The sequence below is a fragment of the Macaca mulatta genome, chromosome 15 (assembly GCF_049350105.2).
Source record: "Macaca mulatta isolate MMU2019108-1 chromosome 15, T2T-MMU8v2.0, whole genome shotgun sequence".
NCBI classification, from domain to species: Eukaryota; Metazoa; Chordata; class Mammalia; order Primates; family Cercopithecidae; genus Macaca; species Macaca mulatta.
In genome coordinates, this window is record NC_133420.1 from 81812321 (window position 1) to 81835346 (window position 23026).

Sequence of the window (23026 nt, forward strand, 5' to 3'; positions counted from 1 at the left end):
ACTTCTGTTTCCCAACAAGGAGTAGATGTATTTATCTCTATTCCTCCTGCTAATTAATTATAAAAACCCAGAAAATAATACAACAAACATGAGACTTTGAAAAGCAGGGAAAAGGATAGAATATGGAACTCAGGAGAAGAGGAACAACATTAGAGAAGTGACTCACAGTGGTGAGTTCCTTGAGTTTTCTTCTTTCCTCCTACATACCCAACCTAGTTCCCAGAGAAACTCACCTCCTAGAAGTGCCAATGAACATAAACAAAAAATGCTTCAAGGAAAGCCTACTCTCTCTAGCCAAAGGACCAGGAAAGGGGAGGACCAGTAAAACAAAAACCCTGCTCATCATGCCCACCCTACCCCAACCATAATCAACTGGGGGGAAAAACAAAACAAAAAGCACTCTGTCAATGAAAGCAGAGTGAGGGCCAGGCATGGTGGCTCACACCTGTAATCCCAGCACTTTGGGAGGCCAAGGCAGGTGGATCACTTGAGGTCAGAGCTCGAGACCAGTCTGGACAACATGGTGAAACCCTGTCTCTATGGAAAATACAAAAATTTGCTGGGCATGGTGGTGCACACCTACAATCCCAGCTACTCGGGAGGCTGAGGCAGGAGATTACTTGAACCCGGGAGGCGGAGGCTGCAGTGAGCCAAAATCACTCCACTGTAATCCAGCCTGGCTGACAGAGCAAGACTCCGTCGCAAAAACAAATAGAAAAAAAGAAAGCAGAGTGAGAAGCCTGTTCTTTCACCAACACTAAGCAGTAACCCCTTCATACTCTCTCAATGCAATATCAGCAGAGGAAAAGTTAAGAGGTAAAAGGGAGGAGTAAGGCTCCCACCTTTCACCTTTTCCTAGTAGTATTGAGGTGACCTTTTCCCTCAGGCATGATATCATCAGAGGCCTGTTAAAATAAAAGATTTAAATAAGACCCAGAGTCTCAAAATATAACACAGATAATCACTGACTTACAATGCTTCTCCTTACGATTTTTCAACTTTATGATGGTGTAAAGCTTTCGCAATTTTAACGTACTTCAAATTTTGAATTCTGATCTTTCCCCAGGCTGGAGATAAGTGACATATGAGATACTCAGTACAATGGATTTTGGCAAGGCGCAGTGGCTCATGCCTGTAATCCCAGCACTTTGGGAGGTGGAGGCAGGCAGATCACTTGAGGTCAGGAGTTCAATGCCAGACTGGCCAACATGGTGAAACCCCATTTCTACTAAAACTACAAAAAATAGCCAGAAGTGGTGGCTAGCTCCTGTAGCCCCAGCTACTCGGGAGGCTGAGGCAGGAGAATCCCTTGAACCCGGGAGGCAGAGGTTGCAGTGAGCCAAGATGGTACCACTGCACTGCAGTCTGAGTGACACAGCGAGACTCTGTCTCGAAAAATATATATAAATAAAATAAAATAAAATAAAATGGGTTTGTGTTAGATAATTTTGCCCAACTGTAAACTAATGTAAGTGTTCTGAGAATTTTAAGGTAGTCTAGGCTAAGCTATGATGTCTGATAGTTTACATGTATTCAATACATTTTCTTTTCTTTCTTTTTTTGAGACAGAGTCTTACTCTGTCGCCCAGACTCAGGTTGGAGTGCAATGGCATGATCTCAGTTCACTACAACCTCCACCTCCCGGGTTCAAGCGATTCTCCTGCCTCAGCCTCCTGAGTAGCTGAGATTACAGGCATGAGCCACCACGCCTGGCTAATCTTTGTATTTTTAGTACAGATGGGGTTTCACCATGTTGTCCAGGCTGGTCTCGAACCCCTGACCTCAAGTGATCTGCCCGTCTAAGCCTCCCAAAGTACTGGGATTACAGGTGTGAGCCACTGTGCCCAGCAACATTTTTGACCTATGATATTTTCAACTTATGATGGATTTATCTGGACATAACCCAAGGTATGTTGAGAAACATCTGTAGTCCAAATGTCCAGGAGACAATTAAAAAATAATTCATCATACCAAGTACAAGAAAAATCTATAATCAAAGGATGAAATTATACTCAAAGGATGCCACCACCATGATATAACACATATGTCAGAACTACTTGACAACAACTTTAAGGCAGCCATAATTAAAATGCTCCAGTGAACCATTAAAGAACACTCTTAAAATAAATTAAATAGAAACTGTAAGCAAATAAAGAATTATATACAAAGAAGAACCCAATGGAAATTTTAGAACTAAAAATTACAATAGCCAAAATTAAAAACTTGCTGCATGAGCTCGTGAGAGAAGAGACAATCAGCAAACTTGAAGACACAATAGAAATTACCAAATCTGAATAACTGAGACAAAATTAGACTGAAAGGCTGAAAAATAAACTGAAGAGACTCTCTGTGACCTGTAGGACAATAATAAAAGATCTGGCATTCATGTCATTAGAATTGTCAAAGGAAAAGAAATGTAGGGTTTAAAAAGGATTTAAAGAAATAATGACAAAAATTTCCCAAATTTGACAAAAGTCACAAACCTAGGGATTCAGGAAACAGAAACCCAAATAGGATAAATCCAAACAAATCCATGCCAAGACATGTTATGACCAAACTTCTGAAGAGTAAAGAGAAAGGAAAAATGATTGAAAGCAAGTAAACAGAATGATGCATTACCAGTAGTGGAACAAAGACTCAATAGTGCATGCTGCATCAGAAACAACAGAGGCCAAAAGGAAGTAGCAATTTTTTCAAGTGCTGAAGAAAAACAATTGCTAAGTTATAATTCTACATACAGTGAAAATACCATTCAGTAGTGATATGGTTTAGCTGTGTCCCCACCCAAATCTCATCTTGAACTGTAATTCCCATAATCCCCATGTGCTCAGGGAGAGACCTAGTGGGAGGTGATTGGATCACGGGGGCAGTTCTCATGCTGTTCTCATGCTAATGTGTTCTCATGCTAGTGTGTTCTCATGTGTTCCCCATGATTGGATCATGGGGGCAGTTCTCATGTTGTTCTCATGCTAGTGAGAGCTCATGCTGGTATGTTCTCATGCTAGTGAGATCTGATGGTTTTATATGGGACTCTTCCCCCTTCACTTCTCACTCTTCTCTCTCCTGCTACCACATGAAGAAGGTCCTTGCTTCCCCTTCACCTTCCACCATGATTGTAAGTTTCCTGAGGCCTCCCCAGCCATGTGAAACTGTGAGTCAATTAAATCTCTTTCCTTTATAAATTATCCAGTCTTATGTATTTCTTTATACCGCGAAAACAGACTAATACAAACAATGAAGGAGAAATCAAGATATTTTAAAAGAAAACAGAGAATTTCCTGCCAGCCAACCTATTTTAATAATTCTAAAGGAAGTTCTTCAAACTGAAAGAAAATTATAAAAGAAGAAACTTGGACGATTAGCAATAAGGACAGTAGAAAGGATAAATAATACCTCTATTACATTTACCCATACATAAATTATTTATCTCTTATGGGTAAACATAAGAGACTACCCACGTTTTGTGGTTTAAAATTATGTTTGACAGTTGAAGCAAAACCTATCACGTCATGTGATGAGGTTCTCAATGTAATTAGAGAAAATATTTGAGATAACTATATTATAATGGGGAAGGGTAAAGGTATGTAAATGAAAACAGGGTTTCTAGATTCCACTTAAAGTAATAAAATGTTGACACCAGTAGACTGTAATAAGGTATGTATGTATAACATAATACCAAGAGCAAACACTAAAAAAAAAAACTATTCAAAAAGATACAGTCAAAAACTCGATAGAAAAAATAAAATGAAATTCTAAAAAAAAAGCTTAAGTAACCCATATGAAGGAAGTAAATGGGAAACAAAGGAAACAATATAAATAATAACATGGCAGACTTACCTATAACTATCAATAATGCAAGATAAAATGTCAGCCTGCAAAATATCCATACACTAGGAATGTAAAATTTAAAAATGATATGGTTTGAAACTGGATTTCATAAAAAGTAAAAACTTTGCCATTCAAAAGACACAGGTAAGAGAATGAAAGGGCAATCTCCAGAATGCAATACAACTCCTGGGCACTTCCCTTAAAAAATAAAAAAGTTATGTTCACACAAAAACCTGTCTATAGCAGCTGTATTCATAATTGCAAAAGACTAGAAAAAACCAAAATGTTCTTCAATAGATGGATAAGGTGGTCCATCCATAAAATGGAATATCATTTAGCAATAAAAAGAAACATATTAGATTAACCAACCTAAATGAATCTCAAACACGTTATGCAGAAAGAAACCAGTCTCAGAAAGTTACAGCCTGTATGATTCTATGCATATGACAGTCTGAAAAAAGCAAAGCTATAGGGAAGGAGAACAAATCAGGTATTAGTGGCCGTGGGAGGATTTGACTACAAAGGGGCAGGATATGGAAATTTTTTGAGATGATAGAACTATTTGGTATACTGATTGTGGTGGTAGTTACTCAAATTTATATATATGTTATAACTCGTAAAACTGCACATTAAACATTCAACATACTACATACAACGTTAAAAAATTTCTGGCCTCAAAACAAACTTGAATGATTATAGCACTGATATTTAATGCCTGATTGTTTTATCATGACACTTTTTGACATTAGTTTTTAACATTTTTGACTTTTTTTTTTTTTGAGACGGAGTCTCGCTCTGTCGCCCAGGCTGGAGTGCGGTGGCGCAATCTCGGCTCACTGCAAGCTCCGCCTCCTGGGTTCACGCCATTCTCCTGCCTCAGCCTCCAGAGTAGCTGGGACTACAGGTGCCCGCCACCAGGCCTGGCTAATTTTTTTTTTGTATTTTTAGTAGAGACGGGGTTTCACCATGTTAGCCAGGATGGTCTCGATTTCCTGACCTTGTGATCTGCCTGTCTCGGCCTCCCAAAGTGCTGGTATTACAGGCGTGAGCCACCGCGCCCGGCCGACATTTATTTTTAACATCACATTTCATTAAGAATGTTTCATACTAAACATGTTTCCATGTAAGTTCTCTGAGAGTAGAAAGTCTGTCTGGTGCTCTCATTTCATTGACCTAGCCGACTGACTACCACACAGCACTCAAACACATTTGTTACCTGAATAAATGTTTCACAAAATAATGCAACCCTCCCCCAAAAAGCTTACATTAAAGTTTATTCAATTCTTTAGCATTCTTTTAAAAATTTTTTCATTACCTGTTACTAAATTAAGACTGATCTAAAAAATAACTATTTCACAAATTGCTATCACATTAGTGAATATCAACATATTTCAGGGAAAAGGTCCACACTTTAATAATGACTTGGCATTTAATTCAAGGAGCTATTCGTAAAGTGCAAATATTGCTGAGTGAACAGATCAGGATTCTGACTTATCTAATTTTAAAAAGGCCTCATTACTTTTTCCTTTAGTTCTATTTCATTAACGAATAAAATAAACTCCAAATGAATCACTTATAGGTAATCCTTCCTAAATTTTCTTGAATAGTTAGATTAGGTCTCTCAACTAATTCACTTCATTCAAAATTACTTTCTTTTTTAGAGACAGGTCATTAAAGATCATCAGATAAAGCATTGATACATTTACAACATGGATGAACCTTGAAAACGTTATGCTAAGTGAAAGAAGGTAGTCTAGGACCACATATTACATGATACCATTTATAAGAAATGTCTAGAATAGGCAAATCTATAAACGCGGGAAGAAGATTAGTAGTTTCATAGGGCTGGGCAGGATGGATAGGAGGGTTGGGGAGTGACAACAAAGTCATGTGGGCTTTGGTGGGGAGAGTAGGGGGGTGATAAAACTGTTCTAAAATAGACGTGATAATGGATGGTACAGCTCTGAATATACCAGTGAATTGTATACTTTATATAAGTGAATTGTATGACTTGTGAGTTATATTTCAATAAAGCTACTGAAATTATTAGGAAATGCCTCTGGGACAAATCTATGAGTCTATAAAATAGTTTTTAAGATAAGAGACTTCATTATAGCATCGAATATTTAGAACTAATATACTACACTTTAAGAGGTAAATGGGAGTATACAACATTTAAATCTCATACGGTCTGGTCATTTCCTCAAAAGTTTATCATTACATAGAAAAGGCTGTAAACAAAAGTTATACATGTTATCATATAGTATACAAAATAAGCTTCTCATTTACACCTAAGAAAATTCAGTGACATTTAATTACATTATGTCATAATGAGGCTAAATTCTAGCAACCTAAAAGACATCTAGGCTTTAAAAAGCTGTATGCCTGACTGTCAGAAATTAACTCTAAATGAAGAAATAGTTAAGTAGCAAAAGAGGTTAATTATATTAGTCTAACTCCTTTTAGTCTTAAAAATAAATAAATAAATGTTCTTTATTTGCCAGGCTGAATATAATAGCCTGTGAATTATAAGATCAAGCAACCAACTGTATGTTTTCTAAAACATGAATATCCTTCATCAAGTTTTATACTTAGGGCAGCTAAAAGACCTATGTGGAAAAATCAGCAGTAAGCCCAAAGGACAGGCAGTGCACAGCAAGAAAGAAGGCAATTCCCTCGTGTCTTTTGCAGGTCACTACCAAGGACCATGTTAGCAGATCCACACCAGACCCTTAACAGGCAGTTCTGCTGCTACCAGTAATTAGCTTGGACAGCTCCAGCTCCAAGAGTAGCAGCAAGGCTACACCATAATGAGCTCAGCTGGGATTAGCAGGACAGGGCAGGGAACCAAGAGAGCTCAGGCATTCTGCATTGCGTATGTATCTGGGAGATCAAACAAGGATGGCTGGGTAGGTTATCCCCTCTCCACCTCATTCCAAAAATGAAGCATGGCAGTGTCTAAAATACAGGCTAATGAAGAGCGACACCTCCAACAGATGAGAGCCACACTAATTAACACAATCCCTAGATCATATTATACAGTTTCTGTTAGAGCTAGCAACTGTGCAACTTGTTATTGCATAATACATATATATTTTTTAAAGCTAGTCTTTTTTTCTTTACTTTTATTGGCAAAAATCAGATTATTTCAAATTGTATAAAGTGTTTCTTTAATGGCCTTTAAGCCACAAAAAAATTTCTCCCAAATATTTTATCTAAGTCCATATTGTTAAAAATGAAACTCACTTTTGAATCATCAGCTCCTGATTTTCCCTTTTGAAATATGCCAGTTCATTCCACACAGCATCACAATCTTCTTGTCGAAGTTTTTGGGGATCTGCTCTCTTTATTTTCCCGATTTCAGTCCTATTTTCAAAACAAAGTTGCTTTTTTCATTAACATGTCTGAAGTGCAATAAAAATTATTTTATACATTCCTTAAAATTTAAAAATATCTATTGACCAAATTTCTAACTCGAGTTCACCATTTATTGATTGAATTTCCTAAAACCTAAGCATGTAGAAATCAAAACCCTCTATCATAATTTTTTTGAAGCTGAACTGCTAGTATGGAAAGCAAACTTTTAAGCAGACACATGATATTCTAAGGTCTATTGCTCCCATTCAGTCTAGTAGTAATAAAAATAGACACTGTAGAATTTTAATGGTCCCCCCGCACACAAAATTCTACCTGCAACCAACTCATCTGCAATTTGCTGCTAACCAAGATGAATGTGGTATAGTGCCCTTATCTTTTTTTAAAAAAAAACCTATTACCAGTGAATACGTCAGAAAGTAGATTTCACTCTTCTAATGATTAGTTAAAAGTCAGGTGAACAGAGGATAAAACTAGGACAAACTGCTTTATCACTGCTTTACTGGCAAGTGATATGAAACACTTCCACTCATCAAAGAAAAAAATTAGATGTGACAATTATCTACAAGTGATGCCAAATGCCCTTTACTTTTCATTTTCTGAACATAAAACAAATTCTTCATTTTTATTTTGTAAAAGTGCTGTACTGGCCAATTTAGAAACACTATTTCTCTACAGAACAGACCAATGTGTATCATCAACATTGCCCTAAAGGATCCATCTCAAAAGATGAGAGGGTAGTAGATTTTCTGTACTCATTCAGTCCTTTGCCCTCTGTTGATACTGTTAACAGGGGAGCCACTTACGACTAACCAAGATCTGAACACCTGTTCAGAGCAACTGAACTGAGACCGCCAATTCATTCAGATAAGCTGGAGAACAAACTGATGGATAGTAAAGATCTTCAAATTGCATACGAGGTTGAAGTAGTTTTAAGATAGTTAACTATATATGTGAATTTCACATTTCTCTAGTCTTTCCATTAAAATTTAAACACTTTTGGAGTTACAAACATTTTAACACCAGTATTTTATTTATTTGAAAGCAATTTTTTCAGTTACATGGATATTAACCATTTTTGCTTTAAATCACATACTTTTAAGTTATTCCACTGATATTAAAAATGTGTACAATAATTCATAATCATTGGCTGCTAATGATATCTGCAAATGAGGAAAATTTGTAGTTATTACCAACACATTCCTGTTTTGTTATATTTTCCATTTAAAAATTCACAATAAAGATTTGACTACCAAATAATTTCTTTAAAATCAAACAAAAGCCATTAAGACACCTATATAATGCTACTCCATTCCATTTAATATTTAGGGATATGCCTTTATGAGCTATGTAACTCACATGCCACTGCCTTCTTCCCACTGTTTTAATTGCTCTTTTACTGCTCTGTAGTTGGTCTGTAACATCTGTAGCCTTTCCTTGCGTTTTTCATGGGCATCTCTTAGCTCATCATTTTCTTGGCTCTGTAGAACACAAAAAGAGCAAGTATAATAGGTTTGAAGAAAGTATTAATATAATGTTTCAAATAAAAGGTTACCCATCTAAATACAAAATGTGAAAGTAGTGTGTAAACATGAATGAATCTGTAATATGTATCTAAGCAGAAAAAAGAATTCTTCTAGTCGCAGAATACATTTGCTTGATAAATTCAACTCAGTCAATGCATTTTTTAAGCTGCTCACATAATTTCAAAATTTTACCATTAAGATAGTTTCACTCCTTTCCCTGTTGTTAACTAACATACATTCATAAGCCTATCTTACATATTTTTAATTATTTTCTTTTTCAGCATAAGGTTTTATCTATACATAAACCATGATTATTTTGTTAAAGTGCAAATATAATTAGTATAAGGACATTAATCAGAGTAAGAACAATTATTTAGCACATGAATTCATAATTAACATGTACTAAGATACAAGGATTACACATAAGGAAGAAAATGAGACTGGACCTATGTTAGAAGGAGCATAGTTTAACCTTCTGGGGTTGTACCATGAAGAACTGGAAAGGGAAAGTTAGGCTTACAACTCTTAAAGAGGTTGTAAACCAAGACATCCAAACATTACTTTGTTGTGTCAATACCTAGGTTAGACAATTATAGTCAACTACTTTTTTATTTATTTTTATTTTCCTGGAAACAGGGCTTCCCTCTGTGGCCCAGGTTGGATTTCAAAGCTCACTGCAGTCTCAAACTCCTGGGCTCAGGCAATCTTCCCATGTCAGCCTCCCAAGTAGCTAGGACTACAGGTGTGCAGTACCACGCCCAGCTAATTTTTTATTATATTTTTGCAGAGACAGGGTCTCACTATGTTGCCCAGGCTGGTCTCGAACTCCTGGTATCAAATGATCCTCCTGCCTCAGCCTCCCAAAATGCGGAATTATAGGCATAAGTCACGGTGTGTGACACAGTCAACTACTTCTAAATGTATATAGCACATGAGCTCAATTTTCATTTTTAGATATACATAAAATGAATTTATAAAGACCAAATTCTTAGTCCTCAGAAGATATATGCACATGACTATAAACTGCGTTTCTCAAAGTGAAATAAGTAACTTCTTCAGTTTCTTCCCTCATGACAATTTCAAATATTTTAATAACTTTTATTCATATTTCTGCATGAATGAACTTGTATACTTATTTGGTGGAAGTAAGAGATACTCTCTAATATTATAGTGAGGTGAGATGAGTAGGCATATGGTAATCAGAAAGACCTGAATTCCATTCTTGGAGCTTGCTCCTGTTAGTGGCATTATGTTAAGAACACCACTGAAATTAATTCAAGTTTTTTCCTGAAAAATATGGAAAAGAAAAAAGAGGTTTGAATTTTGATGAACTAAGTTAACCTAGTTGGTGGCGCCCCAGCCCTATTAAGGACACAATGCAAAAGTTAGCTTCTTTCAGTCTCTTTTCCCCACATGTTAACAGTGATGCCCTTATCTTTTAGAAACCAAGTAACTGTTTTCTTGACCTCTCATCTAAACAGTGAGATAGTACTTTATAGAGTCTGCATTATTTTACTGGAATTCTAGCTGTCTCAGCAGTATGGGTAGTATGTCATTCTACTTTCACTGTTTCTACTAGGATAGTTCTCTTAAGTAGTTATTAAGAAGTATTTGAGTTTTGTTTGTAACAAGAAGTGTTCTACATGCCATACAGAAATGAAAGTGCTTGATGAAAAAGCAGAAGGGATTCCGTTGACAAAGGCATTCAAAATAAATGTTTCTTAAGTAGTTTTAGAAGATATACAAATCACACATAATGCAAATTTGCTAAAGTAGGATAGTTTAATACATGAAGTAAAAGTAAAAAATTCAGGTTATTGAGTTCAATTTTGTTCATTTCAATTTAAGAACCATATATGAAGAGTCCATTATATGTAGGATGTTGTGCTGATAAGAGTTCAAATCTAGCTGCTCAAAGTTAACTAAATTTTACTTTGATCTAGTTACTTAAATTCAGTTATCTCAGCTTACCCATCTTCAAAATAGAAGCTATTTATATCTCTTCTTCTAAGACACAGAGAATAATCTAGTCTTGAATGTGAATTTTTCATATTAATTTGGTAGACTATCCAAATACTACTTAACTTCTTTGAACAAAAAGCTTTCTAATGTTAAGTATGTGAAATAATTTAAGTTAGCAAAATAGGAGATTAAAAATTAATAATGTTGATACCTTCTCATATATGAACATGAGTCAATTATGTTTATTGAGATTCCTTAAAAACTAGGGAAAAAATAGTGATTTCAGCAAGATATATTATAAATTTATTAATAAAATGATTTAATTACAAGAAATTAATAGGCTGGGCGCATTGGCTCATGCCTATAATCCCAGCACTTTGGGAGGCCAAGGCAGGCAGATCACTTGAGGTCAGGAGTTTAAGACCAGACTGGCCAATATAGTGAAGCCCCATCTCTAAAAAAAAAAAAAAAAAAAAAAATTAGCCAGGAGTGATAGCAGATGCCTGTAATCTCAGCTACTCAGGAGGATGAGGCAGGAGAATCACTTGAGCCCCAGGAGGCAGAGGTTGCAGTGAGCAAAGATGGCACCACTGCACTCCAGCTTGGGTGACAGAGAGAGACTCTGTCTCAAGAGAAGAGAAGAGAAGAGAAGAGAAGAGAAGAGAAGAGAAGAGAAGAGAAATTAACAGACTACATTGGAAGAGATTCATGTCAAAACATAATTTCAAAACAAACTTAAACTAAAATGTCTATCTTATGTTAAAGACTTCTATGATAGCTTTCTATAATTATTCTTCATTGAATCAAAATTCTTCCCTTAAACTCTTATTTTACAATGACTTTCTTAAAAATTATTATATATAAACTCAGTATCTGGGGAATAATTAAAGTTCTTTGTTAGAGTCATCAGAAACTGAGTAAATAGAACCTCAAAGATTGACCAAGATGTGAAAATAAATAGAAAGGGACGTACAAATTTTCTCAATTACTTTCACAATGATTCTCTGTTAAATTCATAGAACAAATTGAGATTCTTATACGTATTGACACTATTTTAAGGATTTTTCAGTACTGCCTCAACTACCATTAGTCATTGAATTCATGTGTTTTCCCTAATTGTCCATAGAAACTAACTATATTACACCATTAAACCAAAGACTGAAACTCAATAAAAATCTCCTGAGCTCTATATATCGTACATGATGTGCCAGACTCTGTACCAGGCACTTCAGTTAATAAAAGCAGTGAATGCTGCCCCTTCTGATTCCCAAAGCTTTAGTGTAAAGTGTTCAAAATTACCAAATAATTTTGATTTTCCTATAGCAATTTCAATAAGTGGCTCTTTCCACTAAGTATTAATTATAGAAAAAATAGTTTTATCCTATGCAATACCATTCAGGACATAGGCATGGGCAAAGACTTCATGACTAAAACACCAAAAGCAATGGCAACAAAATCCAAAATTGACAAATGGGATCTAATAAAACGACAGAGCTTTTGCACAGTAAAATAAAGTATCATCAGAGTGAACAGGCAACCTACAGAATGGGAAAAGTTTTGCAATCTATCCATCTGACAAAGGGCTAATATCCAGAATCCACAAGTAACTTAAACAAATTTACAATTAAAAAAAAAAAAAAACCCATCAAAAAGTGGGCGAAAGATATGAACAGACACTCTGCAAAAGAAGATGTTTATGTAGCCAACAAACATACGAAAAAAAGCTCATCATCACTGGTCATTATGCAAATCAAAACCACAATGAGATAGCATCTCACACCAGTTAGCATGGTGATCATTAAAAAACTAGGAAACAACAGATGCTGGAGAGGATGTGGAGAAACAGAAATGCTTTTACACTGTTGGTGGGAGTGTAAATTTGTTCAACCATTGTGGAAGACAGTGTGGAGATTCCTCAAGGATCTAGAACCATAAATACCAGTTGACTCAGCAGTCCCATTACTGGGTATATACCTAAAGGATTATATATCATTCTACTATAAAGACACATGCACACGTATATTTATTGCGGCACTGTTCACAATAGCAAAGGCTTGGAACCTACCCAAATGCCCATCAATGATAGACTGGATAAAGAAAATGTGGTACATATACACCATGGAATACTATGCAGCCATAAATAAGGATGAGTTCATGTCCTTTGCAGGGACATGGATGAAGCTGGACACCATCATTCTCAGCAAACTAACACAGGAACAGAAAACCAAACACCACATGTTCTCACTCATAAGTTGGAGTTGAACAATGAGAACACATGGACACAGGAAGGGGAACATCACACGCTAGACCCTGTTGGGGGTGGGGGGCTAGGGAAGGGATAGCATTTAGAGAAAGACCTAATGTAGGTAACAGGTTGACTGGTGCAGCAAACCACCATGGCACGTGTATACCTATGTAACAAACCTGCACGTTCTGCACGTGTATCCCAGAACTTAAAGTATAATTTTTTTTAAAAAAAAGGTTTTATAGATGAGCCTTCTGCTTTAATTTTACTTGCTTCTTAATTTACTATATCTAACAGTACAGTATTTACATAATTCTTATAAAATTATCAAAATCTAAACTATTAAAAATAAAACTCAACTAGATATTATTTGCAAATCATTTGATAGACATAATTCATAAGAAAAAATCTTTTAAAATGCAGTTTCATCCAAAGATTCATGTTTTGGGGATGCTGCTGTCAAAGTGTAAATCAGGCATTAAATTAGTCCTAGAGACTATTGTTCCTTTATCTCACTTCAGCAATAGACAGTAAAATTTTGTAAAAATGTAAATATAAGATATATATAGCTCAAAGAAAACATTTCTTCATTTTAATACTGCCAGAATACATGCCAGCTGAAGTCATCCATCAAAAGTTGGATATCTTAAAATAAATATTTTTCAAAATATCCAAATATTTTCTTTATAACCTTCTAACAAACACAGGTTAACTGTAGTTTGGATTATGATCCAAACTTTGACATATAGTAGGCAAAGGCAAAATAGTAGTACTTTATTTGGGAACTGTTACCACCAAAGATCTTACAAAAAGTCAAGTGTATGGCCTGAAAAATGTATTTTATATCACTAATTAATATATTTTCCTATAGGATACACACAAAAATATTCCACACGCAGGTGCTCAATGAAATTAATTCATTAAATCATTCAATAAAACATTTACTAAGTACTTCCTTTGGATTTTGTAATTAAACTAGCTAAACTAGAGGCTCTAACTTCTTTTTATTTTTTATTTTTTTATTTTTTGAGACAGAGACTTGCTGGAATGTAGTGGCGGGATCGCAGCTTACTGCAACCTCTGCCTCCTCGGTTCAAGCGATTCTCAACCCTCAGCCTCTTGACTAGCTGGGATTACAGTTGTGCACCACCACACCCAGCTCATTTTTCTGTGTATTTTTAGTAGCGACAGGGTTTTGCCATGTTGACCAGGCTGGTCTTGAACTCCTAGCCTCAAGTTATGCACCCACCTCAGCCTCCCAAAGTGCTACAATTACAGGACTGCCTGGCAAGGCTCTTGCTGTGTACAAACAAGTATGAATGAATGAAACATAAGGAAATAGAAAACAGGAAAAAATGTATCAACTGACCTAAAAGATAACTGCAATTCTAATTCTGAATTGATAAAAACATAAATAATTTTTGAGATGGAGTCTCACTCTGTCACCAGGCTGGAGTGCAGTGGCACAATCTCGGCTCACTGCTACCTCTACCTTCTAGGTTCAAGCAATTCTCCTGCCTCAGCCCCCTGAGCAGCTAGGATTACAGGCACGCGCCGCCACACCCAGCTAATTTTTGTATTTTTAGTAGAGACGGGGTTTCACCATGTTAGCCAGGATAGTCTCGATCTCTTGAACTTGTGATCCACCCGGTTCAGCCTCCCAAAGTGCTGGGATTACAGGCGTGAGCCACTGCAACCGGCCAATAATTTTTTATCTAATCTTCTGGTTTGAAGATTCTTGATGAGAATAAGGCGTGAACACTGTTTTTAAAACAGTGGTTCAATCTTCAGGGAGTAAGAACAAGGTTTGAAAGAAGTTAAAAAAAAAAAAAAAGCGAAAAACCTTTTATAAAATACCAAGGATTTCATTACAGATGTTTCGTTTCAGCAGAATGTATAAAGTTGATGTGTACCTGACCACTGAAAAATAAAAGACATAGGCTGCATTCAAAAGACATACTAATATTATTAAATGACACTGAAAAGTGCTAATAGAATCAAGTTGCCAAATGCATGAAAATCAATGAAGCAGGAATTCACCACATTAGTCAAGATTATTATGGATTTCATAAAGCTCTGACGCACTGGTTTCCAAATTATACTTTGCAAGTTGATAGATCACTACATTCATCAAGTCAGGAACATGGGTAGGATTTTTATAAACATAGCTTCCATTTCTTCCATTTCTACTGGCCTATTTGTTATCACATTGGTCACGGTAGGTGACTACCTTGAAAATACAAAAAACTAGCCATAAATGTAAGCTGAGCAAGATACTGTGCTAATATTTATACCAAATTCATAACAAGGATAAGAATCACTTAATGTGTGTAACTTACTGTTGATATAAGAGCATCATTTCAATATATCAAAGTGTATATGCATGTGTTCCATGGGTTACTCCTGAAACTTACTTGTCCCTCTCACCCTTTGATCCACCGTGGTAATCATCTTGGGACCTTAAAGCTACTTACTGTGCCATGGAGCATGTCTTTTGTCTTTAGTTCAGCATTTCCCACAATATTTTTCATGGAACAACAGTCTTTTGGTTAATATTAATAGGTATAATACAACCAAGCAAATCAGGGAAAAGATGTGCCTATACTTTTCTGTAGATTCACAACACATATTCATACGTTAAAGGTTCACAAAACTGTTTACAATAATCACTTCAGCATGGAACATTTTAATCTATCATGTTCCCGTTAAATTCTGCCAGAGCAGTGTTCCATATAACACCAAAGGCCATGACAAAAATTCAACATGCATTAGTAATGGTCTACAAAAGGAGCACCGAATCAACAAATGTATCTTAAAAACCATAAGACACATTTTATGGGTTAAATTGTACCCTACCACTCCCATCTAAAAGTATGTTGAAGTCCTAATCCCCAGGACCTCACAATGTGATTTTATTTGGAGATAGGATCTTTGCAGAGGTAATCATGTTAAAATGAGGTCATTAGGATGGGCCCTAATCCAACAGGAAGGATATCCTTACAAAAAGCAGAAACACAGACAAGGGAAGACAGATGTGTAGAGTGAAGACAATGTGAAAACACAAGGACAATGCCGTCTATAAACCAAGGAATACGTGAGGCTTCCAGAAACTAAGAGAGGAATGGAACAGATTCTCCTTCACAGCCCTCAGGACCCAACTCTGCTGACAACTTCATTTTGTACTTTTCTAGTCTCCACCACTTTGAGACAATAAATATCTTGTTCTAAGCCATCTTGTTTATGGAACTCTGTTATAGCAGCCCTCGGAAACTAATATAGATACATTATTAACTACTACTTTATACTCATATATACTTTAGTAATGCCAATAAGTATAATCATAGCATAAAAAGGGAGAGTATGGAATGAAGTCTTCAGTCTTCATTAAACAGGATATTTAGCTTTACCAGACTAAAGTCAATTACTCTGGGCTCCATTACTCTCTTTGGAATTGCTTTACTCTACAGTTTCTGTTTACCTACATTTTTTGCTAAATGTTCTTGATTATAGCACCTTTTACATTCAACTATCTTGCTCCTTTAAAATAAACAATCCTTTCCTACTAAATGATGTAGAGAAAAATATTTGCTCCCATTTTTTTCCTCATCTTGCAAATCTGTTAAAAGACATACATTTGAAATTCATGATTATCATCAACTGACTTAAAATATGAACATTTAAAAAACTATCACTAAGAAAAGAAATTTTTGGAAAAAAAGAACTTTACTCTGAAAATAAACTTGGGGCAACATCCCAGAAAGCTGTTGTCATGAAAAAGGAATGAGGAAATAAATTAGTATAATCCTTCTGGGACGTTTCCTGAAACAAGGAATTTAAGAAGTGGAAGGGAAGATAACAGATTTAAAAATATCTTTGAAATGTTCTACTTCCTGGCAAAAATAACGAACTGTCAAAGTCTTACAGATTTCTTGAGGTAAACAGGTAGAGATCTGCTACTACTGAATGGCACATGTGATGGTTAATTTTATGTGTCAACTTCACTGTCCAAATATTTGGTTAGCTATATTTCTAGGTGTGTCCATGAGGACGTTCCTGGATGAGATTAATATTTTAATCAGTAGACTGAATAAAGTAGATCGCCCACCCCGATATGGATGGATGTCATTTAATCTGTTGAAAGTCTGAATAGAATAAAAGCTGAGTAAGAAAGATTCCTTTCTCTCTGCCTGCCTTGGAGCTGGGACATCAGTCTTCTCTTGCCTTCTGACTTGAATGTGAACTTACACCATCAGCCTTCCTGGTTCTACAGTCTTTGGGCTCAAACTGGAACTATGCCATCAGCTCTCCTGGCTCTCTAGCTTGCCGACTGAAAATCTTTTTTTTTTTTTTTTATTTTAGATTCAGGGAGTACATGTGCAGGTTTGCTACAAGGGTATATTGCAGGATGCTGAGGTTTGGGCTTCTGTTGATCCCATCACCCAGATGGTGAACACAGTACCCAATAAGAAGGTTTATAGCCCTTGCTCCCCTCCTTTTTCAGTTCCTTAGTGTCTAGTGTTCCATCTTTATGTCCATGTGTACTCAGGGTTTAGCCTCTACTTATAACTGAGAACATGTGATATTTAGTTTTCTGTTTCTACATTAGTTCACAGAGGACACTGGCCTCCAGCTGCACTCATGTTGCTGCAAAGGACACGATTTCATTCTGTCTTACGGCTGCGTAGCATTCCCTGAGCAACTGCAGATCTTATACTTCTGAGCCTCCATAATCATGTAAGCCAATTCCTTATAGGAAATCTCATATAAATGTAATTTACGGCCGGGCGCGGTGGCTCAAGCCTGTAATCCCAGCACTTTGGGAGGCCGAGACGGGCGGATCACGAGGTCAGGAGATCGAGACCATCCTGGCTAACACGGTGAAACCCTGTCTCTACTAAAAAATACAAAAAAACTAGCCGGGTGAGGTGGCGGGCGCCTGTAGTCCCAGCTACTCAGGAGGCTGAGGCAGGAGAATGGCGTGAACCCGGGAGGCGGAGCTTGCAGTGAGCTGAGATCCGGCCACAGCACTCCAGCCTGGGTGACAGAGCGAGACTCCGTCTCAAAAAAAAAAAAAAAAAAAAAAAAAATGTAATTTACTATAAGGAATCATACAAATATAGAATATAGTAAATAATTGTTCTGTGTGCGTGTGTGCATGTGTATCCTATTGGTTCTGAAGAACCCACGAAACAACTTTCAAGAATTATGCAGAAGAGCAAGGAGCAGTAGCTCACGTCTGTAATCCCAGCACTTTGGGAGGCTGAAGCAGGAGGTCAGGAGTTTGAGACCAGCCTGGCCAACATGGTGAAACTCCATCTCTGCTAAAAACACAAAAATTAGCCGGGAGTGGTGGCGCACGCCTGTAATCCCAGGTACTAGGGGGGCTGAGGCAGAAGAATTGCTTGAACCTGGGAGGCAGAGGCTGCAGTGAGCCGAGATCATGCCACTGCACTCTAGCCTAGGCAACAGAGTAAGACTCTGTTTCAAGTAAAAAGCAGAAAAAAAAATTATGCAAAAGAAGGAAGGTGATAGACTGCCTCCTCAAAAATGCCCATAATATCCTGTGCTTAACCACACATTTACAAGTAACACAAGAGTCTAACTACTTACTACCTTCTTAACTAGAGAAAGGGTCTTGAAGGATAGTAATTCATCTAACAGTCTCCTGTTAGATAAATGACTAGCATGATGCTTAGCTAATTGCAATGCTCAGTAATTGCTATTGAGTAAACAAATGAATAAGAGAATAACTTATGTGTTTATCTAAGTTCCTTATAAATTTCAAGTAGGTTAAATGCTAGCTGAGGTCATTTAGACATTTTATTTTTGGTAGAAACAGATTATAATTTTCATATTTTAGAACAGTTTAACTCTCAATGAATAAACATAAATTAAAACTTTAATGGAAAGGCAAACTAAAATTATTATTTATAGCTTATTGTTAAGTATACCCATAAACCCTATTTTGTTTTAGAACACACATAATCTAAACCGAACATTTTTCTCCTTAAGAGTAATCTATAACATATGACAAAGAATCTGAGCTTTATGTGTACTGCATTCTAATCGTGTGTAAAGTACTGGATTTACAGAATGTCATGAAACTATTTGAGAATTATATGATTAAACTTCAAATAGGGCACAGCTTCAGGTAACTGTGAGTGAAGAATGAAAGAGAAAAAAAATCCTCAATGTAGTCACACAAAATGGGTTCAATATGTATGAACAACTTGCATATTGAAAAAGAGATTTCACGAAGTATAAATTAGGAAGTATTAATATAAGCTCTCAAAGACAGGTCAATAACATATATGTTTCTTAAACATAGGTAGAGCACTCATTCAAATGTTACATGTTCTGAGACAAATTCAGCTGAAATGAAAATATATATATATATATTTCATGTTGACTAAATGTAATTTTTCTATAAAGGATAATTGTAAGTGATCTGAGCTAGGTTAATATGCTTTTAAACTGACTTGTATTTTCATATGTTTATCATATATAAAGAATAAGAAATTATCTTTTCACTTGCTACAATTCTATTTTTTGCCTTTGATAAACTGTAAGAAATTTATTCCCAATTTTAAGACAAACTATTACCAAATAACTTGAAAGCGGTAAATAAATATTTACTTTTCAAGTAGCAAATATTTTATATTGTTTTATAATCCTCAGACATCTTCATAACAAGATGAACTGATTATACACTTATATAGGTAATTAAATTCAGGAGAAAGAAAAATGACAACTAGTAATCTGTGAACTGTATGTTTACTTTGGTATATTTTTATCTTTGCAAGGTTACTACTAAAGAAATGATTTAATGTTCACCTTTAGTTGTAGTGCCTTCTCTAAGTTTTCAATCTTTCTTTCAGCTTTTCTTAGCTTCCGTAGCTCTTCTGAGTCTGTGAAAGAGCTCTTTGGGGACAAAGACCTTGAACGTTTCACAGGTGGTTCCTCGAGAATAAAACAAGGACATGGTTGAACTAGCTGGAACACTGGATTATGAAAGACATGCAAAATTAAAGAACAAGTAATTTTGAATACTAATAATGAATTATAAAAAAAAAAAAAAAATCCTGCATGGAATACCAGAGAAATAACAAGCGGAATTACCACAGTGCTACCGCTAAAGGTTTCTCTGTGACTCGTTAATGAGAATATTCATTTACATTTACATTGTTTCTTTCAGAATAATGATGTCCCATTAGGGAAGACTAAAGGGTTATAGACTCAGAAATGCAAGAAACCTCATTACAAAGGAGGGGATAGAGGCTGGTCTAATTGCTCTATAAGGGTCCAAGGTTACACTTGATAGGACAACCAGAAACAAGAGGGAAAGGATTTTTTTCCCTTTGAAATAGTTTAACACACTGTGAAGTTGAAGGAACAATATGCTTGAGGAATATAAATACAACAGACAGTAGATTTTATACCATAATGACCATATGGTCATTAACTATAATGTGGCTAACTAGAGACAAGAATATGTTTATATTATGTACAGCTTCATATACCAATCTGGAGAAAGAATATGTGAAAGCAACTATTAAGCTGGGCAACACAGTGTTCATCCTTACTGCATGGCCTTACAAAAAGAAAGAAAATTTTGGTCAAAATACCCCTCTCTTTTTCTTGACTTTTATTAAAAGCAGACAAAAGTCAAAGTAAGTACATTTTTAAATTTCAGCAGTCGAACAACCAACCAAATTAGGCCCGGTAATGCTGTATTTCAATGTTATGAATGTTTTCTTTCATTTAAATAAAGCTCAGTGCTTGTGAAACTACTTCAAAATGGCAAGAAATGTATAATGCAGTTGTTTTAATAAATCTTATTTTCTGAAAATTACTAATAATTTTAGAGAGCATGAATAACAGTACCACAGAAACATGGTTCAAATTTTAAATACTTCCTTTATTAAGATAGTTTGTCCCACTCATAAGAAAAAATGTCAAGAAACAAAAACAATAATATCTTAACAACATGGCTTCCTATCATAAAAAATATTATTCCTCTATTGCTGAAGTAACAAGTGTGTGAAAAATATGCTAAAACTCTTACTTTGAGGAAAATGTTATTTCAATTTATCTAGAAATAACATATATAGTACATGATATTTTAGAATTTTTATATTGGTCAACATTCTGTAGAATCTTTTACAGCATAACACAAATATTTAATAAATACTAAAAAAAATTGAGACATTAATAAATGAGAAACATGCTATGTAAAATTTGCTTATTTTTCTCTTACTGCTATCCCTTTAAATCTATAAAAGTATATAACAAGTGCAGAAGTTAGTGTTAAAATTCATTTACTATTTTATTTTCCACACAGACAGTATTTTAAACATCAAATCTGATTGAAAGACATATTAGATATATTTTTATTTTAAATCAAATTAGAAAAGTGAGTAAATACCATTTAAAAATAAATTTTTAATCAGATAGATTAATAGAGAGATGAGGAATACTTACCATAGAGAGACGAGAAATACTTACCAAAGTTTTAATATAAGAATGTTAATTTACTGACAAAATTGATATAGTACTATTAATATGTTTAATTAACTAATTTGGGAATATAATTCAGTCTTTAAAAAGGGAAAACTCCTTATTCCTGAAAGTTATTTTATCAATAGTTTGGTACATGATATTTTTTAAAAGCTTCCTGAAATATAAGCGGAGAACTAAATGCTGCCATTTGTTTTTTAACTTCATCTCCTGCCTTTCCAGCCTCATCCTGGCAAGTTCACAAAATGACAAAACGTCCCTACCTTATGTTTTCCTTCAGCACTTGTCATGATGCTCTTTTCTGAGAAAACCTTGCTGGGAGGTATGTTTTCTGACAGTTTTTCATTTGCTATCTTTAGTTTCTCCTGTAAATACTCAATTTCAGACTTCTGTGAAACCATTAATGTTTCTAAGCTTGATAAGGATGGGCGATAAGGTACCTATTTTAAAAAGTATACTTGTAAATATATACATATGTTTGTATCTTACATTATTTATAAATATAGCAAATAGTTATATGTAACACTATATTATAGAAATTATAAATACTCAGAGAAGGAAATTTCATTTTAATAATAAACTAGCATGAGTTGAACTTTCTCATTCTGTAGAATAGAATTTTTCAGTAAAATAACCAAGAGTCTATATACAAGCATTTTCATAAATAATGCTGTCATATAGATTTCAAGAGAAAAAATTTAAAACATGGCTACATGACACACACCACTCATCTATAAATGAGTCATTTCAAATTTCTGATTATACACATATGTATTCCCTCACAAAATATTCAATCCACCATCAGGTCATCAAGAATCATACAATAGCACAGAATATAAACCTGGGAAAAGGAAATCAACAGCATTATAAGTACAATTAGCTTTTACTGTCTCCTAATTTAATAACAGCTCCTCAAAAAACCCTGACAGTTTTAAGTCAACATAGTTTACATCATTCTCCTTTGAAATTTATTCATGTTTCAGATAAACTGCTAATGGTAAGCTCCACATTTTAACAACAGACGTCACAGGAAAACTAATCTTGTAGGAAACCTGTTCATAAAAACCAGAAATCTGCAAAATTTGACTACCATCTCCACTGAATGTATTTGAGGCCATTAAAATCCATGCAAATATGCTATTTCAAATTAACGACTACATTTACAAAAACAGAAACAGAGAATCACATGAAAACAGTTTTTGTTGACTTACAGGCAAAACAAATGTCAAATCTTATGATTCTAACATTAGTAATAAGGATCTAGTAACCCTGAAAATATTAGAACTTGAACTGATGAAGGGCCCCATCCTTCCTAAATGATATTCCTAAGTACTACGAGAAAAATATATACGGTTAACTGTTTTGAACCAACAATGGAAAACATCATCCTTTTCCAATTGTGCCTGCCTTTTTCTTTTTGGAGAGGATAGGCAAAATTTTCCTAATTCTAACCTGCAATTTTTATGACAGGGGCCATATTTGATTTATACTATTACACTTTTCTCATATTTAAATCACCTCATTTGTTTCCAACCTTTATTCTACCATATGACTCTCTTCCTCAAAGTATTAT

At 35.2% G+C, this 23026-nt stretch overlaps 1 protein-coding gene across 8 annotated transcripts in view; it reads right to left on the reverse strand.

The window, feature by feature from the left end:
- CNTLN (centlein) overlaps positions 1–23026 on the reverse strand; it is a 367082-nt gene that overhangs the window by 155193 nt on the left and 188863 nt on the right. For 4 of the 8 annotated variants that reach the window (XM_015117646.3, XM_015117645.3, XM_077966045.1 and 1 more), the window contains exons 9-12: positions 21717–21893; positions 19771–19896; positions 8563–8684; positions 7075–7194 (exon numbers count right to left, since the gene is read on the reverse strand). In XM_015117646.3, coding sequence (XP_014973132.3) covers positions 7075–7194; positions 8563–8684; positions 19771–19896; positions 21717–21893 — 545 coding nt within the window. The remainder of the gene's footprint in view (positions 1–7074; positions 7195–8562; positions 8685–19770; positions 19897–21716; positions 21894–23026) is intronic. The other 4 variants (XM_077966047.1, XM_028835147.2, XM_077966048.1 and 1 more) reach the window with 1 other exon arrangement.